Here is a 26,696-nt window from a genome sequence, read left to right as displayed (position 1 = left end):
TTGCCACGTCACTGTGAGAGGAGGCATATCCCCCTGCTTGCTTTACAAGCCTTTTCACAGAAGCAGAACATTGCGTCAATTTGACATAATAAAACGGTAAAATACATTTTTAAAATATGGGTTTTAAGGGAAATCAGCGTGTTCTGATAGAACTAAATCGTGCGGTATGTGTGCTGAAACGCGCTATGGCGGTAGTTGGCCGGTTTCTCCGACCTGGCAACCCGGCCGGGGGCCACACCCCCTGCACTCCGGCGCTCACACATACACGCGGCGGAGCGAGCTGATGATTGACACGGGTGGCAGTAAACGCAGATGAAAGAGACATCGGCGTCGCATCACCAGGTCAGACACCACGGTAGCCTGCTGTCACACACCGGGGGGAGCATCTCTGCTTCGGTCCAACCGCTCGCTGCCACACGGGCTAATAGTTTTTACGATGCTAGCCCAGCCTAGACTAGCCGAGCTAGCAGCAGCTAGGGTTGACAGTTGCTGCCGCGAGCCTGCTAGCAGTGCTTGCTACTCGGTGTGATGGGAGCGGAAGGAAGGAACCCAGTGATGGGACGAGAAAGTTTCGATTCCGGTGTTCCTCAGTTCGATGTTCCTCAGAGTCATTTACGTCAAACATGACGCGGCATCACGTCGGTTCCTGGTGACGCCACGTCACGTTGACCGACGGTATAGCGAAACAGCTCGCATTCGACCAATGATAAGCCTCCGTTAGTATTAGTATGGGGCAGGTGCGCCTCCGGCAATAAAGCAGATGATGAGTCAGCAGCACTGTTCCCGCACAGCCGAGGCTCGTGGGAACCTGCGCGCTCTCCAAGAAGCAGACTTGATTGACTTCACCAACAAGGAGACACTTGCTGACGTGACAATGGAAGCTACGGGACAAAGCATCACTGATCACCGATTACATATTTTTAGTGAAATAAATTATTCACACAACAGAAGTCAACGGCGACGTGAGATACAATCATCACTTTGACCTATTAGGTCATGTTAGTGTTAAGATATTTTCTCATATTTATTCTAATTAAGCCCATTTTAAAAGTCACTTGATTTTCTCATATTTTTGCAAACTAACTTATTGACGGTCGTGACGGACTTGCCAATAACATTTCATTCCAGAAGCATCATGGCCAAACAGTGTGAGCACGTTCCCTCGCCAAAGGATGCCGCCCACGCTGACAACCACACCTTCCAACATTATTCCGAGATGAATGTTGACAGGTGGGAAATGTTGTTTATTCATTTACTTTCAAAGAGTGTTTTTTTTTATGTCTTGTGCTAATGTTAATATTTGGACCTGCCTGACCTTCCACTATGAACTGATCCAGGATCTACATGGACTACAACGCCACTACTCCGCTGGAACCGGAGGTTATCCAGGCCATCACAGAGGCGCTGCAGGACGCCTGGGGAAACCCCAGCAGCAGTTACATTGCTGGTAAGGGAACTTTTCCTTTTTTTTGTCTCCTTGGAACCAAACCACCACAACCTCACTGTGGTTTATCTCCAGGTGCGAAAGCCAAAGCGATGATCAACCAGTCCAGGGAGAACGTGGCCAGGATGGTGGGAGGCAGAGCAGGGGATATCATCTTCACGTCGGGCGGAACAGAGGTGAAGCAGCTGTCGGTCAGACTGGGGCCGGGGTGGTACTGGGCGAGCAGCCGGGAATCACGACTCTCTGATCTCTTCCCAGGCCAACAACCTGGTCCTCCACACAGCCGTGGAGCACTTCTGGAGGAGCTGCGGCGCCTCGGAGAGGGGCGACATCGGCCTTCCTCACATCATCACCTCCAACGTGGAGCACGACTCGGTCAAACTGGTCGCCGAGCACCTCCAGACAGAAAGGAAGGCAGGTGGGAGGCTGCCGCCACTGCCACGCAAGACCAGATAAGTTTGTGTGGCGTTTTTTCCTCATGTTTTGCTCCCTCCCTCTGTCTGTCACAGACGTGACCTTTGTGCCGGTGTCCAGGCTGACAGGCCGTGCGGAGGTGGAGGAGGTGGTGGCCGCCGTGCGTCCCAACACCTGTCTCATCTCCATCATGCTGGCCAACAACGAGACCGGTGTCATCATGGTGAGGGACGGGAACGCAGCTGCTTCCAGTGTGGGGGAACTGTTTTTTGATATGTTCCTGTGTCAGACTCGGGAACAAATAGTGCTGCAAAAAAAATCACTTAATTTTTTGGCAAAATGTCAAAATGAACCATATAGTTGCAGAAGGCTGCATGTTTTCTAATAATCAGTGTCTGATTTCTTATTCTGTCCTCCCAGAATAAGAAGTCCATCTTTTACTTCTCCCGCCAGCTCCAGTTTTCACAAAGTGTTTGTGGAAATTCTGGAAATCAACCAGTTGTGATGTCACAAAGGGTGACTGTCCTCTGTGACGTGCCTTTTGATGACCCAACTCAAATATTAATAAGGATATGCAGCTTTACAAAAACAAGAGTTCAGATTTTTTGCCTCAGCACAGATTAATTCACCACCTCCCAGAATCTTTTGTTGTGAAAAGCCTTGTCGCTGGCTGAGTCTCTGTGTGCGGAGGAGGAGGAAGAGGAAGAGGAGGAGGAAGACTCGTGTCCGGTCCAGTCTGATGTGTTTTCCTCCCGCCAGCCACTCCAGCAGATCTGCCAGAGGATCAAGTCCCTGAACAGGAAGCGAGAGCGGCTGAGGATCCTGCTGCACACCGACGCCGCTCAGGCTCTGGGGAAGATCCGCGTGGACGCCCCCGAGCTGGGCGTGGATTATCTCACCATAGTGGGACACAAGGTTGGTGTTGCAAAAATGTTGTAGATTTAGCATTTAAAAAAGGAAGAAAAAAAAAAAGATCTTAATCTCATTGTTTATGTTGCGTTTCCAGTTCTATGCCCCTCGTATTGGCGCTCTGTACGTGAGGGGACCCGCGACGCAGACGCCGCTGCAGCCAATGCTTTTTGGAGGAGGACAGGAGAGAAACTTCAGACCAGGGTAACGGTTGAGTCCAGTTCAGGAGACGATTCCATGAGCGCGAGTGAGAGGTTGAATTTCTCACAACCCGCCTGTGTGTTCCGTCTTTCCCCGCAGCACGGAAAACACCCCGATGATCGCCGGTCTGGGGAAGGTCTGTTTCTGACGCTGATGATATTTACGTTTCAGACATGAGGTTTACGTTCTGATCAATTCATCGCCGCCTCTGATTTCAGGCTGCAGAGCTGGTGACGTTAAATCTGTCAGATTATGAGAGTAATATGCGAAGTGTCAGACTTTATCTTGAAGAGCGGCTAAAAGTAAGTTTCTACTCAGACGTGGAAAAATGTTTTAATTAAGTCAAAGGACCTTTATCCTTGCAACTGTAATAACTTTTCCACTGGATTCCGAAAAGTATTTAAAAAAAATAAGATTTCTCTCTCTCCAGGCCGTCTTCAAGGCCCGCGTCCACTTCAACAGCCACTACTCGGGCACCGATGTCCTCCCCAACACATGCAACGTCTCCATCCTCGGCCCGACGTTACAAGGTGAAGCCCTGACTCCGCCTCCTGTCTTGGCGGCCCCGCCCATTCCGCAAAGTTTCCGCGGCTGCGTTTGTCAGCGACGGTCCCCGACCCTCTCGCCGACTGTGAATGCCGTCTCTGAATGATTAATGAAGCGTGCGTCCCGCTTGCAGGCTGGAGGCTATTGTCCAACTGCACGAGGCTGCTGGCCAGCGTCGGCGCCGCCTGCCACTCAGACAGTGGAAACAGGTAACCTCGCTCACCTCGCTCCCGACAGCCGCAGTGCCGTCGGCGTTACGTAACGCCTCTCCGTCAAACAGGCCGTCGCACATCCTGCTGAGCTGCGGCGTCCCGGAGGAGGTGGCGGCCAACGCCCTGCGGCTCAGCGTCGGCCGGGCGACCAGCCGTGCAGACGTGGACGCGGCGGTGGAGGATCTGAGACAAACTGTGGAGCTGCTGGAGGAGAGCAACTGACCGACTGTCGGCTGCTGGACACAATGGACGATTGCAATAACACACACGCACACACGCACACACTTGTATGATTTATTGAATCATGAATATGACAGGGTAATAATATCTGGGGGGGACGAAGGGTCCTGCCGTGCAGCTAAAGGCCGAAAGCAATGGAGGGTTTTCTTCTTCAATGCATCATGAAAAATAGATGGGATTCTGCAGTGGAATAATAAAAGAGATGGATTCAAAGTGGCGTCGCTCACACTGATTCCGTCAGTCTCGTCACAGCAGCAAACACCTGATTCCCTGACAGTACAGACCGCAGCTCACTCTAAACTTCACTGGACTGATTTGCTTGTGTTGTTTGTGTGCATTGGTGGTGCAGCTGAAGCCCCGCAAAGCCGGTGAAAACATGAAGAAGAAGAAGAAATACCATGTAGGTTAGCAAGGTCAAGGTATATCTTCAAACTTTTTCTTAGATGAATCAGGAAAAGACTGTAAGTGATGGAGGAAATCAGTGTTACTTATTGGCATGTCAGGCCAGCAGGGGGTGCTGTGCCAATAGCAGTGATGCCAATGCGCTGTATAACAAATCAATGAAACATCAGATTGACATCAGCCTGAGGTGTTTCAGTGTCTCAGTAGATCGTGATGATCTAACGGCAGTCATTTTGCTGCCTCAGGGTTCAGGACTGACAAGTCAGTCGTCGCCCCACTGTGTCAGTTTTTGGCTCCGGTCTCCCCCATTACCTAAGTTTCCGTGCCGCCTGAACTCCACCTGTCTCCACTGAAGCGTTGGTGCGTGCGACTGCAGGCACATGGTCGGTCAGCGGCTCACAAAGGGAGCCTGGAAGCTGCTGAGCTGCGGCTTTCATTACCTTCCCACCCATGTCACCGAGCTCGTCCTCTCCAGGCCGACCAGCTGGCCACCGCCACCCGGTGTCGTTTTCTCCACTCAGGTGGAGGCAATGGGTGGTTTGGGGGGGAGTGTGGGAGAGGTTTCTTATTGTATGGGGACTTGAATATGAGAGGGAGCCCAGGTGCCACAGGTATCTCGTGCACCAGGAGCCACTAGCGGGGATGGTGCTTCATGGAGCCATCCAGGCGGCCCGGGCCGGGGACCTGGCCACCCTGAGGCAGCTGGCCTCCTCCAGTCACCTTCGGCCTGGCATCACAGACGCCCAGGGCGCCGGACCGGTGCACCATGCCGCCCGCTGCGGACGCCTGGAGTGCCTGCAGTTTCTGGTGGGCGGGCAGGGGCTGCCGCCCGACGCCCGGGCCCTGAACGGGGCCACACCGTTGCATGATGCTGCTGCTACGGGTCACATCCGGGAACTCCAGTGGCTGGTCCAGGCAACAGGCTGCAACCTTGAGGTGAGTTCATCAATCCCAACACCAGCCAGCCGCCATTGGTCATCTTGCTAATCCCAGAGCAGAGTTACATCACTGCACGTGTTATAAAAAACAAAGCTGCAGTTCTCCACCACCGTTTCATAGGTATTAGCCGCGGATTACATCATGCAGTGTCGATTTACTGCCGGTCAGTCAGTGTTGTAGTGTAACTGTATCCAGATGTTTAAGAGCAGCTCCTTCACTGAAGCCACAACTAGAAGTAGTAGAGCCAACTCTACCTCCAGTTTCTCAACATCTCACAGGTCCGGTGTGGCTGAACTTGCAAAGATTGGCCTCGATACATGCACACATACAGTAACCCGCGGTCCTGATGAGACCATGATAGACTTCGCAGAGAGTTGCACTGAGGGGGTTTCAGCCCATTAAACCCACATCAACAAGAAAGAGGCGTGACCGTATCACCGTGTGCCCGCAGGACCAGGATGCGGCTGGCGCCACCCCACTGCACCTGGCAGCCCGCTTCGGCCGCCAGAGCGTCATCTACTGGCTGCTGTCTGTCGGTGCAGCAGCGGGAGTGGAGACGCACTGCGGAGCCGTGCCCGCTCACTACTCCGCCGCAAGCGGGGGTCTCAACTGTTTGAAGCTCCTCGTGCAACAGGCACCTGGGTAGGTCGTTGTCCGGGGGCGCCACCTTCGGGATGAGGCTCACCTACCATTTCCAATAGACGCGTAAATAATGTTTATCAAGCAACTGTGAGGAGTAATTCAGCAAGCAAACCCGACGGACCTTCAGCCGAGGCCAGGTGAAGAGCAAGTAGGGCTACAAATTGCGCGAGGCACGGCCGTCACATGTGACCTGCGGTAACTTAATCTGTAAATAATGCATGCCGGGGAGCCGCCGGGTCACATGTCGGTCTTTGGTTGTGGAAGTTGACCACAGAAGGGTACATTGGTGTAAGCACAGCTCTACAGGCTCAAATGGCTCAAAAGGCTTTTTAATTTTTCACCATACATCCTTCCTGAAACCATGAAAACATCAATGTTTGCCTCTACTCCCTTTTAGAATTGATTCCAACCATTGGTTTTCGAAGCTCTTGAGGTCCTTGTCCCTCGATTTTGAAGCGCTGTCTGTTGGACAGACGGCTGACATCCACTAAATGTTCCACCCTATTGTCAAAATGTTCTAGCGTGGGTGATGCCTGCAGATGTATCTGGCTCTTGTTGTCTGTGTGCAGGTGTGTGAACCGCCAGATGGCCATCGGTGCCACACCCCTCTACCTGGCCTGCCAGTGGGGACACCTGCATGTCGCAGAGTACCTGTTCGACCAGTGTGGAGCCGATGTCCACCTTGGAGCCCACGATGGCATGACCTGCCTGCACGCTGCAGCCTACATGGGCCACCAGGCGGTGCTGGAGTGGCTGGTAGGGTGGAAAAGTCCATCACCTGAATGCTTGAGTTCATTCTTTGCTTCGAATTCTTTCTTCTTTGGTTTAATTTCCATCTCAAACAGGTTGCCCGCACTGACATCAGCCTCACCTGCCGGGACAGAGACGGAGCGACTGCGATGCACTTTGCCGCCAGCAGAGGACACCATTGCATCTTGGAGAAGCTGCTTTCCCTGGGTTCAAAGGTCGTGAGAGATTACTGGGGAGGGACCCCTCTTCACGATGCTGCCGAGAACGGAGAGCTGGAGGTTGGTACTGTTGTCGTTAAAAAGAAAAGAAAACTGTTAGAATCCCATCGTTGCTGTTTCTCAGTCGGCCACGTTCATCCTCTCCGCCAGTGCTGCAGAATCCTGCTGACCCACCAGGCCAGCCTGACAGACCGGGACATGGACGGGCTGACACCAGCGGACCTGGCTGAGTACAACAGCCACCACGAGTGTGCCAGATATCTGCGTGCCATGGAGGCGACAGTGAGCTTCCTGCCCCTAATCCCCCACCCCCACCCCCAGCTCCACTCTGGTCAACTCCTTTGTGTCCTTTTGTTTTACGTCAGAGCTGCCCAGCTGTAGCTCTGCTCAGTTTGGGGTCAACAGCAAACATCTGGAAGATGTTGCAACCTCGGTGAATCACTTTTCCTAATTTGTGTCATGTTGTGCTGCCCCTTCGCCGGCATCGCTTCCCTGCACTCAGCCCCGCTGCCTTGCTTACAGTTGAGGAGGGAGGATGAAGTGGAGGACGATAATGGTGGCGTCTGTGTTTAATCGGGCACAGCGAGCGCCGTGAGTGCTGAGCCTCGGCTTGCAGCTGAAGACTGTATAAATCCACCGTGCGGAGTACGACGCTCCTTAATGTGATGATGAATATTTTATCGTCGACACCTTGTTTGCGCTGCTTGTTGGAGTCAAGGAGTCAACGTGGGAACAAACTGGCCTGCACTGAACTTCAGTTGCAGGCTCTCAGAGCGCAGGCTCTCAGCGTTGTGATTTATTTGTTTTCACATTGATGTTGACATGCTAATTAACTTCAGAAGTCGACAGCCACGCTGTAATACGAGCTCGCGGAATTTTTATTCCATACGAAACTGCGTCGCCTCCGACTTTCTGACCTCCGCCGTGAACTCCTTGAACTTGAAGGCTTCTCAGCCGTCGCCCTGAAGGCATCAGCAGTTCTCCCGCCGCGCGCCGCTCGACTGTATGCAGAGAAACGAAAGCTGACAATTAGATGAATAAGTCAGCGGAGAAGAGCAGCACTCCATCCAGCAAGAGGATGATGATGGCGAGGCAGTGAGGCGTTGACGCCGAACCCTCCGTCCTCCTGAAATAATCCTCCGAGCGACAATAGGGGAGCTAATTAGTGTGAGGGCCGCTGCGACGTAGGACACAGGTGGAGCCGGTGGCACCAGCGGTAGCAGGCGAGGCGCCTATCGGTTTCCACCCGGCAGCAGCTCAGGTACAGGACCCAGAGGCTGAGTTCGTTATGAGATCCACGGGCTTAAGTTTCAAGGTTTTCACCGTCCTGATGCCCAGAACCAGAAACTTTATCCCTCTGCGGACTTGGAAGAGGAGGATGTTGATCCTTTCAAACACTCGTTTGATTGTGTGTCACGCTTTGTTTTGTGTGGGGGTTTTTTGTTTGTTTTTTTTCCAGGGACTTGCGAGTGCTATGATTGTCACCTCTGCACACCATGTGACGTTAGCAGGGTGAGGCATCACGTTTCTGACCGTATATGAATCAGACACAGACAGAGCTGGACTCATATTGAACCCAGCAGAGTTTTAATTCCTCCTGATATTTGGGAGGCAGTTTCCCCAAGCGCGGGCTTCAGAAGTAGACCCTTTAATTACCGGTACGGCCGTGAGTTGTGTTGCAGTTGTAAAGTGGCAGGTAGATTGCATCGGTTCTTGAGTGTCAGTCAGACCATCTCGTTTCCGAGTGGCGCCTCAGGTTTGCAGCGGGATTGTCCAAAAGCAGTTTGGATCGCTGTCAACGAGGTCAAAGTTGTCCGCCAACGTCAAGCCCTTTCTCATTCCGCAAGGAACATTGTGTGTGGTGATTAAATTAAGCGTGCGCGGCACGAGGTGTGTGTCTCCCATCACGTTAATCCGGTCTAAGAGGCTGTTTCAGAACAGTTTTTTTTTTGAGGAACACTTCAACAAAGTGGGTCCTGTGTTATATAACTCATGTCCAAACCTTTTAGGCAGTTGGCAAATTCCCCTTTGTTGCTGTGGCGTGGAGGAAGATGAAGCATTCAAAAACAAAATGATCTGCATAACCACAGTCAAAAGAAAATCAAAGTCTGGTTTGATTTTTGGTCCAAAAAATTTCCTGTGTAATCATTTCCACTTAGTCAGAAGTCATGGTTTTATGGACGTTTAAGGTCTTGGTACCAAACAGATGCACAGAGAATGATTGTATTGTCATAAAAGAAATGTCTACATTACATCACACACGCAACAGATTTGTAGATAATGACTGTAATGGTTTGTTGAGGCCCCTCATTGTAATTCTCTCTTAAGCAAAAGAGAAAAAGCTTGAGAGATCATCGGGTGATATTTAGCAGGAAGCAATTGAACCAGTGCTCCATGTTCTCCCAAAGGCTTTCCATGTTACCAGTTCATTAATTTAAGCTTGTGGTGTCACATTCTGTTTTCCACTGTTTTGACCCCCAACACTTGGCTATTAAAAAAACAACAAAAAAACAAACACGGCGGCGTTGTTCCGCTGTCTGATTGTCCCAGTGGAAAAAAGGCGTCTGTGTGGATAAAATGTCACAGTTTTTGTCCTGTCGCTTTGAAGAGTCGTCGGCAGATAACACCCTCCGTGCAACAACGTGCCTGCATTGGTTTGTGGGCGTGTCAGTGACATGGGTGGCCATCCTATCCCGCTCTTTTAATTATTAACGGCATTCTCCGATCTGAGTTTATTGTTTATTGCCCCGTGGCCATCGCCACTGACTGGTGGAGATGCTGCTAATGGTGTCAGGCGGCTGGCTGCTGATCCTGCTGTAGCGTCGCATCCTAGGAGGGCAGCAGAGGTCCCAGGCAGCAGGAGACGCCGCTAGGAGTTTGTGTCGTTCTGCCGCGAGGACACACTGGCGCACTCTCGGGGCGTTGTCAGAGGTTGGTGGGTTCTAGTAGGTTTATTATTTCCAAAACTGAATGTCGCTCAAGGTTGCATTTGTGTGTGTGAATTTTTTTGTTTTGTTTTGTTTTTGCTTTACTTTTTTTTTTTTTGAACTGTCCTTTCTGTGCTGTGCTTAGGCCAAAGGATTGTAAGTTACCGGACAGGGTGGGAGACTCGGGATCTTTGAAAAATGCAGGAAAGCTTTGGGAGTTCTCTTGAAAAGAGGCCTTCGCTGGCAGATGTTCTGGCAAAGCCGAAACCCTTTTCTGATGAGCTGCGGACACTTACGGTCAGTCATGACTAACACCATGTTGTCATTGTAATTTCCATTATTATTTTTTTTCATTTTACAATTTGTTTTTGATTGTTTCACACTTTCCAGTAGCTCTCCCATTAAATGTTCCAGTTCCAAGTGGACCGGTTCTTCCGTCAGCGAGATGCAAAGCCAGCGTTGGCAGGAACAGGGTGTTGTCGGGGGTCAGCCATCCGCTGCCGCCGGAAACCTGAGAGCGTCTCAAACATGCAAGCGGACGTGTATTTACACTACGGTGTTCTGTGTATAACGCTCAACTGCTGTGTACATTCCACGCTGCGATTTATCACTACGAGCGCGAATGCTTCACATGGAAGCAGGTTGTTTCGATGATTGATTTCAGGGCCCGGGATTACGAGACATGTTTTTTAAATACACATAGTGTTCTGAAATACTTCAACTCTCGGGCGGCCTGACCCACAGGGACCACACATTACTGGTGCTGCGTGCTGGACAATGAAACGGCGCGCTGAGGAGCTGTTTCTTAACTCTTGGCTCCTAATCTGTGTTGAACGGGGCTCTCTGTGGTCTTTGATAGAGGCAGAGTGGATCCAGGCCAGAACAGGGCTCGGCTATCTGTATCTGCGTGGCAATTGTGATGAGGGCGCTGATGAAAACCAAATGCTCTCTGGCCACTGGGTCTAATTAAACACACACACACACAGAAAAGACACACACACACACACACACACACACACACACACACACACACACACACACACACGGAGCTTCATCATGCCTCTCAGGACGTTGAACTGTTACCAGAAGGGTCACAAAAGAATCCTTTTCCCAGCCCCCCTCTTGTTTATCTATTTATGGATTGCACAACTTCGGGGAAGTTTATCCCTCCGCCCGAGCCGTGTCACAGCATATTTCGTGCCGTTTCGGACTTCAAAGTGCTGCGTGCGAGGAGCTGGCAGGGACCACCTCGCCGAGACAAAGCACAACAGCATGCGGCGGTGTGCGAGCGCTGCCTTTGATGTTTTTAACGTCTAATAATGTCCGCGGGGAGGAAAAATTTGATATGCATTGTGCATGGAGCACATTAGGGCAGCGCAGGTTCATTAAAGTGGATCTGAGGGCTTCCATGCATGTTACAATCCTCCCCAGTTATTCCAGGTTCTTCACCATCCCATGTCGTTCCTTCCTCCATACACAAGCAGGATGTTTTGTTTCTCATGGACAAAGAACCTGACATTCTGAGAACCTAAATATTCTGCTGGCTTCTAACAACAAAAGAAACTTAACCCCCACCTTAAATGTATGAAAAATAGGTGACTTCACAGAATAAAAATGCTGTTTGTAAATGTATTGTTTGCTGATCATATGTTGAATGATAGATATTAAAGTCTTTAGAGGTTTTATCTGGCAAACATGATTCTGGAAATTTCCATGACTTTAGATTTGTGATCTTTGCAGGCAGTCGGTCCAGGTCACTCCACCGAAGTGGTTTCACCAGTGGCAGAGGAGGTGAAGGTGAGACCTGTTATATTGCGCGGCAGCCAGGACGACTACTACGGCAGCTTGAGTGACACGTGCGAGGACAGAAACGTTCTCATGGACAGTTTAAAGGTAAACACTGGATGCTTTTTCATCATTCTTTCTTTTCCAAGGATCACAAACTGTCTTTTTTTTTTTTTTTGTTTAAATCAGCAACCTAGAAGTGAGGAGTCTGTGCAGGCCAGATACCCTCAGAGCTCCACTGAAGTCCTCCAGCCAGGACGAGCGGCAGTCAACAGGATAGAACAGGTTCACATTGCAACATCTGGTGAGGAAACCCCAACTTAAATCACTCCATTCATCAACTGCTTTGATGATAAAACAATAAAGCATTGGCTTTGGCCCAATTTATGGGGTATATTTTCTGTTGTAGTTATCAAAGGCTTCAATCAGCCCAAGGCCACTGAGACTGAAACCTCCATGGAAAAAACAGTGTCGCCTGATGCAAACATCCTTGCTGAAAGTAAACTTTTTGGCGACATGAAGTCTATTCAGTCATTTAAACGGTCAGGCCTGTCTGGAGTTTTCACCGGACAACCGGTAAGGTGGGTCGTCTCCAGCTTGCTCTTGGAGGAGCACGTTCCCGGGGTTGATAGTGTCCCCTCAAATCTGTGCAGAGCAAGATGGTGGTCCTGCCCACCGAAGAAGCCAACCTGTCAGACATCGACTACCTGGTCCCCACTCATGATGACAAGGGCCGTCCGATCGCCGAGTGGAAGAGACAAGTGATGGTGAGGCAGCTGCAGGCCAGGCTCCGGGACGAGGAGGATCAGAGGAGGAAGGTAATGTCCAGTCAAATGAACGGATCTGTTTGATAGAGGAAATAATATTTGAAGTCCAGCCCGAACAAGAGTGTCACACTTGAGGCTTTGGCTGCCTTGTCTTGGTCTGGAAAACGTTAAGTGTAAATCTGATGAGCGCAAGAGAAACACAGTTGATTAATCAAGAAAAGGATCAAGGGTGTTTACATGGTGGTGTTACGCCTCACAAATGAAATAAGCTGATCAATTGAACGGAACGGAAAGCTTTTTTAGATGAGTTCCTGACCCGTGTGAACAAACCAAATGGTTTGATTTAAACTTTTTCCTTTGCAACACCCGTCTTCTGTTCTTCTGCCATGTTCTTCCTTGGGAGATGGCAACTTGTTTCCAGTGTAAAATATTTCGAAGAACTATTTTGTGAGATCTGTCAATCCTGTTAAGACAACGAAGACTTGAACATGCCACTGAACCGTTGGCAACTGTGATCAAACACATCCGAGTGAGTGGAAAGTGACCTGCTCCACCTATTGGATGTGACGGTTGGACCGAACCAAAAGGACCTTGTTTTTTATGGTTAATGAAAAACAAAATTCTTACTTTACCCCAGCCATTTCATGTAGGTCGGGGGAAGTTCGGGCAGTGCCTGGCAGTCCTAATTAATTTTCTCTTACAGGAAAACGGCAGCCGGTATGCCAAAGTCAGCTGGAGGTACTCTCAGGCCCACAATGCCATTCTGGGACCTTTTGGTGAGCTCTTGACTGAGGATGACCTCATCTATCTGGAACAACAGATTGCCAGCGTCTCTGAGCAGAGAAACTGCGAAGGCTACGAGATGGAGCTGGCCCGCCTAGCCGAGGAACTCCGGCACATCCTGCCGGCTCCCATCGTCAACATCACCGTCAACACGCAGTTCCGAAACTTTCCTAGTCAGGTTCCACTGCCTGTGTGGTGTGGCCGCATCTCGGGCATCGTGAAGAGCATGTCTCTGCTCATGACCAACCTGAACGACCAGCCCTTTTGCAAGATGCCCGACACTGACCTGCGCACAGTGTTTTCCCAGACACCAAACAGACAAACCTCCGACAGGGGGCGTAGAGAGATGATTGAGGATGAAATCCAACAGTTTGGAGTGTCTGTGAGGTCCCTGAAATCTAATTTTGAAACGCAAAACTTGTCCTCTCCAGGAGAGATGGACGAAGGGCTGCAGTCCTCCACAAAGCCAGAGGCTGGAGACACAGACAAAAGAGCTAGAAGCTTGAGTCTGTCCCCAGAAACGGACCAGAACAGCGACTCCGGTATTGACTACGATGAAAATAGCGCTGACGTTCAGGAGACAGTCAGCCTGAGGAAAGAACGCATCGTTGTGCTTTTCTTGGGTCACTGGAAGAAGTCGGCCTACGCTGTGACTGTGAAGAGTAAGGATGCAGCAGAGAGGAAGCTGAGTGGAGAAAACCAGATTGGCCCAGTCAATGAGTCTGTGTCAGAACGCCGCGGCAGCGGCATGGAAAGCGCAGCCCAATCAACGATGATGAACAGTTCACTGGGACATTTCTTCAAGCAGAGAAGTGCCGTCAACAAGATGCTGGGAAGCTGGAGGAAGATGATTTCCAGTGTCCCATCCAGGCAAATACGCAGGTAAAAATCTTCCATTATTTGCCTAAATCTTCATAACAATCTCTCTAATTAAGTTTAAATACGCTTTGAATATCAAACCGAAATCACACATCACATTGTTGGGAATACATGACTCTGGTTATGCCTGGGAAAAGTAAACATTTTAGCTCGTCAAATGGTCATTTTATGAACTAACAGTGACCTCAAGTGGCTAAAAAAGAAACTGACCTTGACATGGCGTAGTTTCGTGATTATTTTTATTTTAACGATTAGCAGTAAAATCTATAAATTGCAGAAAATCAGGCACAAATATGGTTGATTGGTTGGTTTGGTCTTGTCAGTGGTCTTGAAAACATTTAATTTATCAAACGACTTCCCAAAAACTCTTTAAAAGTACTGACACATGATATTAAAGTGGCTTAATAAATGTAGATACACATAATGAACTTTGCGCTGCAGCTATTTGTGACATGGCCCGCAGGAGTCTGAGCCTTTCCTCTGTGTCTTCCAGACTCCACAGGCAGCAAGCTCTCTACTCCCCAGAGCAGTTCCTACCTCGTTTGGATGGAGTGCCGGTAGAATATGACAAGTTAACTCTTGATCTCTTCATGCTGGGCTACTTTCACATCCTGGAGTTGGATCTGCCAGTGGACGAGCGCAAGATGCGGCACCTGCTGTGCTTCGAGGTGTTCGACCACGTGGGAAGCTTTGCCTGGGAACTGGTGCGTGACTTCCACAAGGCCGTCATGCAGGACATCGAAGTGGGGAACCGAGAGTGGAAGGACGGCTTTGAGGACATCAAAGTTAAGTTCTTTGGAAATGCTGCGAGTCAGACTGGAGAGGTGGTGAAGCAAAGCCTCCCAGAGATTAGACAGGTCCCTAAGGTCATTGTGCAGACGCCCACACCTGATGAGGGGCTGCTGCACTGTGGAACTGATATCTCCAGTTTCAGCAACGAAGAAATCTGCAAATACATTGATCGTAGCTTCGCTTTCTGGAAGGAGAAGGAGGCAGAGATTTTTGATTTTGAATAACTGTTTGTGACGTCCTTGTCCTTAATTTTTTTTTTTTCTATTGTTTGTTGTGAGATGGTACAGAAGCGCATTGCATTCACTGGATATAACAAATGTAGGCACCTTATCTTGTAATTATGAGATCAGGATCTCTAATAAAATAAAGAAAAAGGAAATGTCTGTAAATCCTTTCTAATCAGAAGGCAATGATGGCGCTATCGCAGTTAATCTGCTATTACTACCTTCTTGGTTTCAATCACTGGGAAATACTTGCATTTCTTAAAACTGAGGATTTTATTAATATTAGTATGTCAACACTGCACAGGCATCTTAAATTGTTAGAATTGTTCAGGCGGAAAGCCCAGTCTGACGCGCTGGACGTCGCTCTCTTTCTGCAGCAGCAGTTGAATCAACGCGGGATGCTTCATGAATAGAAATTCATGCATTTGAAATGCATCCAATCTGGTTTGGTAGTGACTCAAAAAACTGTACAGCACCTGTTACAAGTCCTCGGTCCTCTAGGAGTACAGCTGAGGCAATGGAACCATCTATGACGACACCTGTACACAAACCCAGGCCCCAACTTCTTATGGCGTGTCGATTCCTACGATAGACTGAAACCATATGGAATATGTATTAACTGCGTCATTGATGGATTTTCACGTATGGTCATGTGGCTGCGTGCTTACACCACAAAACCCCAGTGTTATTTCTGGTTACTTCATTGATGAAGTAGAAGACAGGAGCGGCACGCCCACGTGAATCAATAATTTCGAGATCCTCATCTTACAATTACGAGATCTTTTCTCGTAAATATGGGGTCCTGATCTCATTTTTATTATTTTTTATTTTTTTATAGAGTGAATACAATGCGCTTTTGTAAAATGGTTTTGAAGGTTAGGTATTAGATTTGAATACTGCTTGAACTCTAAAAAGTAAATGTAAAAGTAAAAAAGTAAAAGTTTGATACTTGAAGGCTAAACATAGTACTTCTTTAGCCAGATTCGTATCTTTGCTGACCAAATAGATCACTTCAAAATCTGCTTTTGTTGAGTTTTATATTTCTATTATTTTGAATTAAATCCTGAGTTTGGACTTTGTTGATTGAAGAAAGATTTTTGTAAAAATTAAATCTGTATGCCTACTAGCATCCTGTGGAGATCTTTTGTTTTTTCTTCTCAGACTCTGGTATCAAATAGGCAACAGAGAGGTCTTTTCAGTTACCGTTGCTTACGATGAATGCAACAGAAAAGCAGACTATCGGTAAATTTATTTCCGAATAATAATAAATATATAATACTGATTTATTTTAAGGGCAACTTCATACGGGAAGCTGTATTATTCTTAAAACTTTATCACCATTTTTATCTTGACAGGACACTTTAGTTTAAAAGTTATGTGTTGTAATTATGTTATCTACACAAAAAAAAAGTTGGTGCGCCATCACTCATTTATCACTGTTGCAGCTATCCAGGCCTGTTGAGAAAATGTTAATCATGTGGGTGTAAGAGCAGCTGCCGGCTCCATGCCTGTTGTTTGGAATCTGACCACCACCACTAAAAATAACCTGAGCGACAGGCAGCGCGTCCGAATGACTTGGCAGAAGCTTTTCACCACGACGCTGTCCTCCTCCATGTTGATCTGACCAGCTGCTCAGCTGCCAAAACGCCTTTTTACTGGAACGATGAACCGTTGTTTCCACTCTCCGTGTCTGTGGTGAGTTTTGTTGTTGATTAATTTATTTCACTTTGTTGGGACGCGTCATTTGTTGTTGGCTTCACAGCAGACAATCAGAGTCTCTGTGTAAAACATGCTAATCATGGGCCGGAAGCACTTTGTAGCAACAACACAGCGATTCCACTGAGCTCAGCTTTAAAGTGATTTTAAAATTAGACAAGTTGTGAAAAACTGTCCTAAGTAGCTGAATTTCATACTTGAATCAAGATGTGCCTGAATCTTTTAGCTCCCTTCTTGTTCTTTGGTTGCCTAATGGCTTGGAAGGGAAAACACGTGTGTTTACCATAACTTGCACACATTCTCTCTTAGATTTCTGTTTTCTCGACTTACTTCCTCCATGTTTAATCATCTCTGAATAAATTAAAGCAGCTTTTTTGTTTTTGAATGAGATATTTTTTGTTGATGATTTATGATTTTTTTATTTTTTTTAATCTAAAGTTGTTTGGACCGGATTTTCTTCTAACTCCCAATCCTAACGCTCTTACAGGTAGGCTGTTCCTTTTGAAATCACTTCCTCATCACATTCTGTATTCCAATAAATCATGGTGCGCAATGTGGACGACCTGGACTACTGCCTGCCCTCGCACCCTCAGAGCATCCTGGAGGGCTTGCGCTCGCTCTGTTCTCACCCTAAGCTGGTGGATGTCACATTGAGCGCAGGTGGGCGGGACTTCCCCTGTCACCGTGGTGTGCTGGCCCTATGCAGCACTTACTTCCACTCCATGTTTTCTGGGGACTTTGTAGAGAGCATTGCTGCTCGGGTAGAGCTCCATGATGTCGACCCTGACATACTTAGCAGCTTGTTAGACTTTGCCTACACGGGCAAGCTGACCATCAACCAGAGCAACGTGGAAGGCTTGATCTGTACCTCCAGCCAGCTGCAGTTCCAAACAGTGAGAGCTGTGTGCAGCCGATACCTCCAGCACCAGATTGATGCTACCAACTGTCTGGGAATCCTGGAATTTGGGGCGGTCCATGGCTGCCCAGAGGTCATGGCCAAAGCGCGGGCCTTCCTCTTGGAAAACTTTGAGGCTGTCCAGCAAGGTGAGGAGTTTCTCCTAATGGAGAAGGACCGCTTGGTCACCTGCCTGTCTGATGAAGGACTACAAATCCGAGTCGAGTGTACCCGTGTGGATGCCATCCTCAGATGGGTCAGGCACCAACAAGAGTCTCGGCTCTGCCACCTTCCTGAACTTCTTGCACTTTCCCATCTCTCTCTTCTTACCCTGGACTACTTGTCTGAAACCCTGCTGAAGGATAGCCTGGTCCAGGCCTCTCCCAGCTGCACAGAGGCGGTGGAAAGAATCCACAGAGAGGTCAGTGAGTTCGCGCTTCCCCTTCTTTTCTCTTTGGTCTCGTTTTGTCTTTTACAAAACAATGATTCTTGCTTTTCCCCCCTCCAGAAATTGGAAATGGCGCCAGAGCTTAGCGACAGACTCAGCTCCCAGAGTCCACAGCCAAACCTACAGGAGGTGCTGTTCGTAATGGGCGGCCGTTCGCTGGATGACTCGGACGACGATGACTCGGATGACGAGGACAGAGACCCCAGACTGCAGCGACTGCTGCATAAAAACTGTGGATTCTACAACACAAAGACAAGTAAGACTTTTTCTTTTTTTTTTCATGTGTCCTGCTTCCAAGTTTGTTCGGAATTCTGTTGGGAAATGTTCATCTAAATTCCAAGTGGAAGAAAGGATTGGCAGATGTGTTGTGGGTCATTAAGTGTAGTGTTGACAGCTTTGTAGGAATGTGGTCAGGATGCAAGAAGTCACAGGATATTAAGAGGGACATTGTCACATCTGATTGTAAGATTTGGGGGTTTTATTTTGTGAAGGTGGTGAAAACTCAGGCCCACAATATGCAGGCGCTGTACCAGAACAGTGACACACACAGTTACTTGTCCGAGCTCTAGTTTCCATTCCAAGGCAGTGAAGCTTTATTGCTAAAATGCACAATTAAAACACACATGCATTTAAAAAAAACAACATTTTATTGGCTGAACTGTAACACAAGCTGTTGGTCAAGACGCTGCTGTATCTAAAATGTAAGTTTGTACTGTATGTCTTTGCCTTGTCTCTGTTCCTGATGTGTTCTCATTCACTTTAAAAATATGACGTACTGTTTCTTTTTCTGTGCAGAGCAGTGGCATGAGCTCCCAAATTTCCCAAATCCAAACAAGTGGGGCTACTCCATGGTCTCCTTGAACAATGACGTGTATGTCACAGGTATGCCAATTTGCATTCAGGTCGTTCAAATCCATAAACCCGACAAAGTGAGAGAAAAACAGGCAGAGGGTTTTTTGAGCTTGCACGTTTTATTTGAGCGTGCAACATTTGCAGGGATTTGACAGACTGCTCCTGCTGCCCCTGACAGGCGGCTCGCGAGGTTCAAATACCAACACCTGGTCGACTACAGAAACCTGGAAGTACATCACAAAGGAGGGCCGATGGGTTACAGTAGCTCCCATGCTGCGACCTCGGACCAACCACACGTCTGCAACGCTCAATGGGGAAATTTATGTCATTGGTGGTAAGATGATAAATGGAATTCTCTCGATGACTGAAGAAGCAATGGAACAATGACGAACAGTGCATGAAAAAGCACAAAAGCTTTGGAAAAAGAAATACTTGAATTTCCATAAAGAGTTAGTTCACTATTGATGGCGGGAAATCCTGCTCCAACCATTGGCCTGTCACTTCTCCGTTCCTCAGGTACAACAGCCGGACGCGTCGAGGTCGAGCACTATGACCCCTACAGTAACACCTGGGCTTTGACGTGTCCTGCCATAAAATATGTGACAAATTTTACTGCCACGGCGTGCCACGGGAAGCTCTACGTGATTGGTTCATGCGCTGTCAAGTACAACGCTTTGACCATGCAGTGTTACAACCCTGTCATAGGTGAGGAGAAGCATCCACGAGGACAAAAGAATGCATTGTTATTATGCATTATTATATAATTATGTCATTCTTATGAATTTACATTTTTCACAGATAGCTGGATGAGTATCTGCTCGCCCTTCATCCCAAAGTATTTGTCCTCCCCTTGCTCTGTCTGTGTGGATGGAACTATTTATCTGCTGGCTGACAACACAAAGAAGGTCTACTCTTATGCTCCAGAGGAAAACATGTGGCAGAAGGTCGGAATCCGACATCAGCTTTGGCTACCGTCTCCATTGACAGGGCTGAATATTTATTTGGCTGCTTGTTGGGTTTCTCTTCAGGTGCAGCTGCTCCATATGCTGCATGAGAACGGTGGCCTGGTGACGCTGGGTGGTAAGCTCTTTGTCACCGGAGGCCACTGGAAGGGCATGGAGGGTGACTACGGCGTGGAGGTGGAGGTCTACAACCGAGTGTCCAACACCTGGGAGGTGGAGTGCTTCCTGCCAAGACTATGGATCTACAGCGGCGTGTGTACCATCTTCCTCGACCCATCACAGTGGCCCGAGCTCTTTCCCGTTGACGCAGTGTAACAGCCCTCAGACTCACCTCTTCTCTGTCTAGCAGCATGGACAGCATGTTAATCCCACATTATTATTGTCCAACTCCCCCCCTACCGACACCCTGGAATAGTGCATTACATGATACTCAGGTATTCTCACTCGTGTTGTGCAGTAGGTGTTTATTTATACTTGGCTATCATGACCTTTACTTTTGTGTCATTGAATAGTGCTTGTGTACCGTTTAATATTGCTTGTGTATCGTTTAATATTGCTTTGGTGATTCATTCTTGGAAAATGCTCTCAAGCTCTCAAGCTCACAAAATAAAATGTGAATTGTTTGACCGGGTCAAAGTGTCACTTTTTTTTTTCACTCTTCAGAGTGAAAGTATGACACCTACAGATGCCAGTATTATCACACAGACTTTGTTTTTCAATGCTCAGAATTAAATTGTTTCTTTCTCTTTTCTTGCCACTGAACATATTTCTACATCCCAGATTTCTCTCTCTCTCTCTCTCTCTCTCTCTCTCTCTCTCTCTCTTTCTTTCTTTCTTTCTTTTTGTTTAAAGAAAATCTCACTCTTTTCATAATGGATTTTTCCTTGCCTGGCTCCGATGCCAGTCTTCAGATTATCATTAACCCATTCTAACCCACAGCGTCCTTCACGGCCATGGAAACAACCGAGCTAGCATTCTGTTTCCATGACATCGGGCCTGGGCAGCCTTTGGTCACCACGGCAACGCCACTGGGACCTGAGCGAAAAGTTGCTCTGAAGTTTTTCCCTGGAAATCTTTCCCTCGGTCACGTCGTTACATCTTTGCTTTCAGGTCCAACGCAGCATACGCAGACTTTCTTTTAATACTGACACCGTCTGGTAACTTGTTCGTTTAACGGTTGGTCTAACTTTAACCCGAACATTCTGACGTGTTACCTCCTCATTAATACTGCCGCGGTGGTTATTATTTGTTTTGTGGCGTGTAAAAATAAAACACTGCGCTAGCTAAAGTTTGCTAGCCACTTAACGGTCTCCACGAACGATTTTTTTTTTTCTCTTTCTCTCTCTCTCTCTGTCTCTCTCTTTCTTTCGGTGGGATAGTGCAGTTTGCAATGAGTTCTCAGCGGGAAGAAGGAGTTAACTCACCCAGACTGGAGGCTGTCATTCAGGTGGGTTCTCTCCCAGTTCTACGTCCACCCAAAAACGCTCGCACACACACACAGACAAAAAAAGTTAGTCGCGTTAAGACCACTTTGACAGTGGCGTCGAACATTTAGCAGCATTTTTGGTTGTCACGTTATGTTCATCAGTCGTCAGAATATTTCTGAAAATCAGATTGTCTCGTGCCTGACTAGCATTGGGTACAGTGCCACACGCTGCACGCCACTGTTCTGGAAGCACTGGTATAAGTGCCTTTTAAATGGGGGTCGCTAGACGACCCCTTACGCTATCTTTTTTTGTTTGTTTGTGTATGCCTGTTTTTTTTTTTTTTTTTTTTTTGTCTGTATATCTGCTTTTAATCTTTTGATCTGGACCATGAGTCTATTAATAAATATCTATCTATCTATCTATCTGTCTATCTATCTGTCTGTCTTACTCACTCCTGTGACCTCTTGTTGACCTCTGTAAGCCTGCTTCTCTGAGTTTCATACCAGCATAAGTTGGGTCAGTCATTTTGAACAAAAGTACTGCTCGATAACTTATTAAATTGTGGTTTATCTTATTATTTTATCTAATAGTCAAAGATAATTAAAGATTTAGAATTTTAAGCTAAGTTGGAAGCAACTTGTTTATTTGAACAAAGGCCCATTTTCCACTTAATATTGCCATCTGATCCTCAGCTAATTGGACTTTTTACTTTTGCATGTTAACGTGCAACTCACGTGATTGCAGAGGTTGGAGGAATCCTTGCTCAACTCCAGCGGCTCCAGCGGTGAGACCACTCTGACACTGAGATGTGATGGAGCGGACTCTGCCGTCACGTCTACACCCATCTCTACCCACATCCGTCAGATCTTGGCCCGCAACCTGACGGAGCAGCCAGCTGGCAGGGAGGACAGACGGAACACCAAATGTAAAAAAAAAAAAAAAAAAAAAAAAAAACTTTGCAAAGATTGCTGGGTATTATTAATTACACACCAAGGGGTGAAACTGACTTCTTTATGAACAGTCTGTTTTCCAATCAAAGCCAAAGGTCCTGAGGTTGGGGAGCCAGAGGAGTGCAGGGCCACCAGGGAGCAGCTGTCTTCTGGCCAGGAGGACCATGACCGACCAGCCGTCAAGCACGTCACCCTCGCAGACAAGGTAAGCCTGAAACATGAGGCAGCAACACATGGTCAGGTCAAGTTCAGCCTGTGGCACACCACTTACATTTACGCATCACCACCCACCTGGTTAGAATAGAATAGTCTTGAGAGAAATAATATGGCTAAAAATGGTGTTGTAGACCAATACTGGAAGAAAAATATTCCCAATTAAATTTAGTTCAGACTTTTGCTCTCAAATAATGAGAAATATTCCTGAATAATAAATCTCAAGATTAAAAAAAAAACAAAAAAACAAAAAAAAAACTCCATAAACTCGAAGGTAAGTCTTCCACTTTGTTAACAGCCGAGGAAGCTAGATGCATTTGACTGCAAATCTGTGCACCTCCTTATTGGAAAATTAAAACATACATGCATGCAGAATTACATTAGGAACGGGTTCTAAATGGAAATGGAATATTGTTCCTGTCAACATGAGTGTGGCACCGCTTGGTTTCCAACATGGAGAGACTTTTGGTACCTGAACAAACAAACAGTTGAGGCAGCTTTGCATTTCCTTTAAGAAAAAAAAAATTCATCTGGAAAAGAAAAACACAGCCAGACTGGTGATTAAATTAATGTGACTTGGCACCAGCGCCTTGTCCGCGTCATCCATTTTTCTGGAACCGACCGTAGTTGAGGTGCTGCGAACATAGTACACTAGTTCCTCTATGAGTGTCCATTGTGCGCTTGTGTGTGTGTGTGTGTGCTGGTGGCGATACAAGTGTGCGTGAGTGTAAATAAGGAGGTGCGGGGGGTGAGGGTGAGGTGGGATGGCAGGGGGGTTGCCTGCATGAAGGGTCTCCTTGTGGTCTGTCCAGGTAGACTCAGACCCCCCCTGTGCTGCCGAGGAACCGGCGTCTCCCCCTCTCAGCCCCCCTGCAGCTCCCCCTGCGCGCTGCGCCTGCTGTCTCTGGTGGCGGCGGCGGGTGGGGGGATTGTGAAGGTCAGCGGCCTCCTCCCCGGAGAACTCCCAGAGAAAAAGCTCATTTTTCATGTTGCACAAAGCAGCCTTTTCTCGATAACACTGCCCTCATTCTGCTTCCTAAATCTAACGAACCCTCCCGTCCCCTGCTCCCACCCTCCCCCCGCTCTGCCTGCCCGACTCCTCGACAAACTTATTTTAAAGCCCATGCTATAAATAAAACCTAATTAGCTTCCACACGCATACGTATAGAGGGAGTGTTTATTTTGTTGGTATTTTTAGATGAGTGAAAATGCACTAAAACGGAACAAAATACGGCAGCGAGGGGTGGGGGCGTGGGGGGTGGGGGGGAAACATTCCCGATATTTGATGCTGAAGTTGCGGAGCAGCTCCGCGACCGGGTTCGTGCGGCAGCTTAACGCCAAGCGGTGAATGTTGCAAGTTAGCGGGACGCCATCCGAAACACGTCCAACATGAAAAGAAAAAAATCCCTCCAGTGACAGCTAACAAACACCGGCTGAGCCATCGCCGGCGTTTATTAAATCTTCGCCGCCCGAAAGACAGAAAGTAAATAACATTACACCAAAGTCTTATTTCCCGCATGTCCCGGCTGTCGAGCTCGACACAAGGCACTTTGTTTACCGCCCTGACAGGACGTGTCAACATTTCTCCGCTCGGCCTTCGTCTTCCTGTCAGAAGATCACCCGACTCAACGAGAAACATTTGTTGTTTTGTTCCCAGAATTTCGCCAGACTTTTTTTTTTCTCTTAACCCTCTTTGACCCGACGGAGAGCCGTTAACGCAGCCCTGGTAAAGTCACACCTGGTGGAGGCTGAAAGGCTTCTTCTGTGTCGCTGTCAGGTCGGGCCTCCCTGATCTCCTCCGACCTCGGAAAATTGCACCTGAACCGGGATAAACCTTGACCCAGTTTGCGAGCTCCGGACGGCCTCGCGAGGCCTGCAGAACAGTTCGGGGTGAATGGTGAACCCCTCCGTGTTGCTTTTGGAGCCTGGCCAGCCAGCGTGCATTTTCTCAGGCATCCCATCGTCCATACAAGTGCCGCTGCCTGGATCGCTCTCACAATAGTGCGGCGGGACAAAGATAAAACTCCCGCTGAATGATTTCTGACACCAACTGCTGGCTCAAGTCTTTAATCCCAACCAAACTTATCTGGTGCAGATACCCCGGTTGTGTTATTGTTCCGCTTTTACCCCCACTGCCCTCTGGTTCCAGATTGTTGTTCCTGTTGGCATAAGAACAGTTACACATTCTTGTCTGGGTAGAATGGTTCCATGGTTCCATATTTTGCTTATTTTGGGATCTGCATTTTTTTTTTATCTTGCTCTGCAGGGGACCAGATTTGTATGATTGATTGCTCAAAAGATTGCTGCAAGAAACACATTTAGCCCTCTGTTTATAGCCTCCTGCTACACTGTTGGTTTTAGCTTCCTGTCACATAGTTGGAACTTCCAAATGTTTGGAAGGGTACAAAAACATGGTGGCGTTAGTGAGAATAGTGAGTGTTGAAGCTTCATTTATTGACAACTTAATTAACTTAATTATTATAATTATCAGAATTAAGCAGTGTACTAAGCGCCCTCTATAGGCCAATGACGGTGCAATGTGAGTTGAATTTCAATATAGACATTTTTCTTTTTGTTGATTGATCATTGAGAAATCATCTAAGTTGTTTGCCAGATCAATGTTTGGAGGCTTATTGGACTTGTCAGCGAGCCTTTTATCTTGAAATCACTGACAGGATGTGTAAAGGATCTTGCAGCTGATGCTCAAATGCTTCTGCAGACTCAGCACCACGTGCAAAGTCAGGTTGAGTTTAAACGTCGCTGCTGTCTGCAGATGATCTTTGCAGAACTTGGCAACCCGCGGCAAAACAATGCATATGGATTAAAGCGTATTTTTTTGCATGTCAGCAAAAGCTGCGTTTCCATTGTTCGGCCCCTCGGTTCAACCTCTGTGCCGCTGCAGCAGCAGCTGTCCTCTCCATGCTAACCGCGCTTAGTGGCTTCCCTCTTGCTCCCCGTCGTTCCCCCCCATTTGTTATCCCATGTTGTGTAATTACCACCGCTGATGATACATAAACAGCTTACACAATCAGCTGGGACTCTTTCGCGGACTCAGCAGCACCCTGGGGGGAAAGTGTGGGGGGGGCGGGTACGCTGTTGATGTAGGATAGTCAGTTTTTTCGGCCAGCTTGGGGGCGATGAACATCCGCTCCAGCTGTGTTTAGGAATCTGACAGATAGTGCACTCCATTAATTCCCTTTATTAAACCTCTGGGTCCAGGCCAAGCCAGGGAAAAACGATTGCAGCTGTAACCCTTCGACTGCTGGTTGAACCGAATGTGCACTCCAGGCCAGATTTTATCCTGAGTGAGTGAGAAAAAGGAAGAGAAGCGAGGAGCCGTCACTGAGTGAGCCTGGAAATGCGTCCCGGCGCAGGGGAACGGGTATTGGGGAAAATGAAAGACAGAGCAGCAACCAAGCCATTTAGAACATTAGCTAAAGTGGTGTGACATTAGGTCACTGGGAGAATATTGCAATCATAGTGCACTAACTGAAATAGATTGGGTTTTCATCAACCACATGAGCAAGGCAGCAGCTTTTGGCCCGCACACCAAAGGGCCCTCACAGAGGGCCTTGAAAACGGTTCTCTTGTTGCTCGCTGGCAGATGAATCAAAGCAAGATTATCCCTTGATGTTGTTTGAAATATTTATCAAAAGAGACAAGACAAGGAGTGGCGCAAATCATAAATATCGAGTAATATAAAAAGCTAATTCAAAGCACATTTTAACTGGCGAGAAAGCCTCAACTTTGGAAAAGTAAGCCGGGGCTGAATAAAAGGAACCGATTCTCTCGGATAGTTAAAAAAATAATAAAAAAAAGGAACCAAAGGGACCTTATGCGGGTATAAAACCCTGCTGTGCCAAAAACACATTTTTTATTTAATTTTTTTTCGCCAGAAGTGCACCTCTGACCTTCCCTCCAGCATGGCAGCAGATGACCTCAAAGAGTGCGGCTACAGTGGGATTATGTCGGCGCTGCTTTAGGAGTCCGCCGAGGCTGATTGTGCACTGCGGCAGGTCGTAAATAGCAGCGGTGCTCTGCGAGCACACTTCTGGGCGCCCACTAAGCCCAGTAAACCCCAGAGTTTGGGCAGATGGAGGACTGGGATTAGTGGCTCTCTCCCGCTCCCTCTCTCCCTCTCTCCCTCTCCTTCTCATTT

General features: G+C 47.8%; 4 protein-coding genes across 5 annotated transcripts in view; all 4 read left to right on the top strand.

Moving 5' to 3' along the window:
• The first annotated feature begins 202 nt into the window (after nucleotides 1-202).
• scly (selenocysteine lyase) lies at nucleotides 203-4,179 on the top strand. Of its 2 annotated transcripts, none has more exons than XM_076024976.1 (13): nucleotides 203-342; nucleotides 1,129-1,230; nucleotides 1,338-1,447; nucleotides 1,520-1,620; nucleotides 1,703-1,862; nucleotides 1,954-2,081; nucleotides 2,618-2,773; nucleotides 2,865-2,971; nucleotides 3,068-3,104; nucleotides 3,187-3,270; nucleotides 3,399-3,498; nucleotides 3,648-3,723; nucleotides 3,795-4,179. In XM_076024976.1, exons 2-13 carry the CDS (start codon nucleotides 1,136-1,138, stop codon nucleotides 3,946-3,948), a joined length of 1,308 nt encoding a protein of 435 aa, XP_075881091.1. In that variant the 5' UTR covers nucleotides 203-342; nucleotides 1,129-1,135; the 3' UTR covers nucleotides 3,949-4,179. The 2 variants fall into 2 exon arrangements, with proteins under 2 accessions (XP_075881091.1, XP_075881176.1); XM_076025061.1 differs by lacking the exon at nucleotides 203-342 and adding an exon at nucleotides 812-962.
• A 132-nt stretch (nucleotides 4,180-4,311) lies between these two features.
• Nucleotides 4,312-15,572, top strand: espnla (espin like a). Its single transcript, XM_076024720.1, has 11 exons — nucleotides 4,312-5,304; nucleotides 5,759-5,949; nucleotides 6,519-6,705; nucleotides 6,795-6,977; nucleotides 7,068-7,199; nucleotides 11,585-11,737; nucleotides 11,819-11,933; nucleotides 12,039-12,205; nucleotides 12,283-12,447; nucleotides 13,100-14,061; nucleotides 14,552-15,572. The coding sequence occupies exons 1-11, from the start codon at nucleotides 4,819-4,821 to the stop codon at nucleotides 15,072-15,074; spliced, it is 3,264 nt and encodes a 1,087-aa protein (XP_075880835.1). The 5' UTR covers nucleotides 4,312-4,818; the 3' UTR covers nucleotides 15,075-15,572.
• A 1,043-nt stretch (nucleotides 15,573-16,615) lies between these two features.
• Nucleotides 16,616-20,593, top strand: klhl30 (kelch-like family member 30). Its single transcript, XM_076024844.1, has 8 exons — nucleotides 16,616-16,769; nucleotides 17,278-18,106; nucleotides 18,194-18,389; nucleotides 18,929-19,015; nucleotides 19,164-19,319; nucleotides 19,502-19,690; nucleotides 19,784-19,929; nucleotides 20,014-20,593. Exons 2-8 carry the CDS (start codon nucleotides 17,333-17,335, stop codon nucleotides 20,260-20,262), a joined length of 1,797 nt encoding a protein of 598 aa, XP_075880959.1. The 5' UTR covers nucleotides 16,616-16,769; nucleotides 17,278-17,332; the 3' UTR covers nucleotides 20,263-20,593.
• A 389-nt stretch (nucleotides 20,594-20,982) lies between these two features.
• crocc2 (ciliary rootlet coiled-coil, rootletin family member 2) overlaps nucleotides 20,983-26,696 on the top strand; it is a 35,800-nt gene continuing 30,086 nt past the window's right edge. The window contains exons 1-3 of the mRNA XM_076024594.1: nucleotides 20,983-21,394; nucleotides 22,119-22,299; nucleotides 22,414-22,529. Of these exons, the coding sequence (XP_075880709.1) occupies nucleotides 21,338-21,394; nucleotides 22,119-22,299; nucleotides 22,414-22,529 (354 nt within the window). The 5' untranslated portion in view covers nucleotides 20,983-21,337. The remainder of the gene's footprint in view (nucleotides 21,395-22,118; nucleotides 22,300-22,413; nucleotides 22,530-26,696) is intronic.

The sequence above is a fragment of the Nelusetta ayraudi genome, unplaced genomic scaffold (genome assembly GCF_046127955.1).
Source record: "Nelusetta ayraudi isolate G7.1 ecotype Tasmania unplaced genomic scaffold, CSIRO-AGI_Nayr_v1 ptg000001l, whole genome shotgun sequence".
Lineage (NCBI taxonomy): Eukaryota > Metazoa > Chordata > Actinopteri > Tetraodontiformes > Monacanthidae > Nelusetta > Nelusetta ayraudi.
This window is presented reverse-complemented; position numbering and strand designations above follow the sequence as displayed.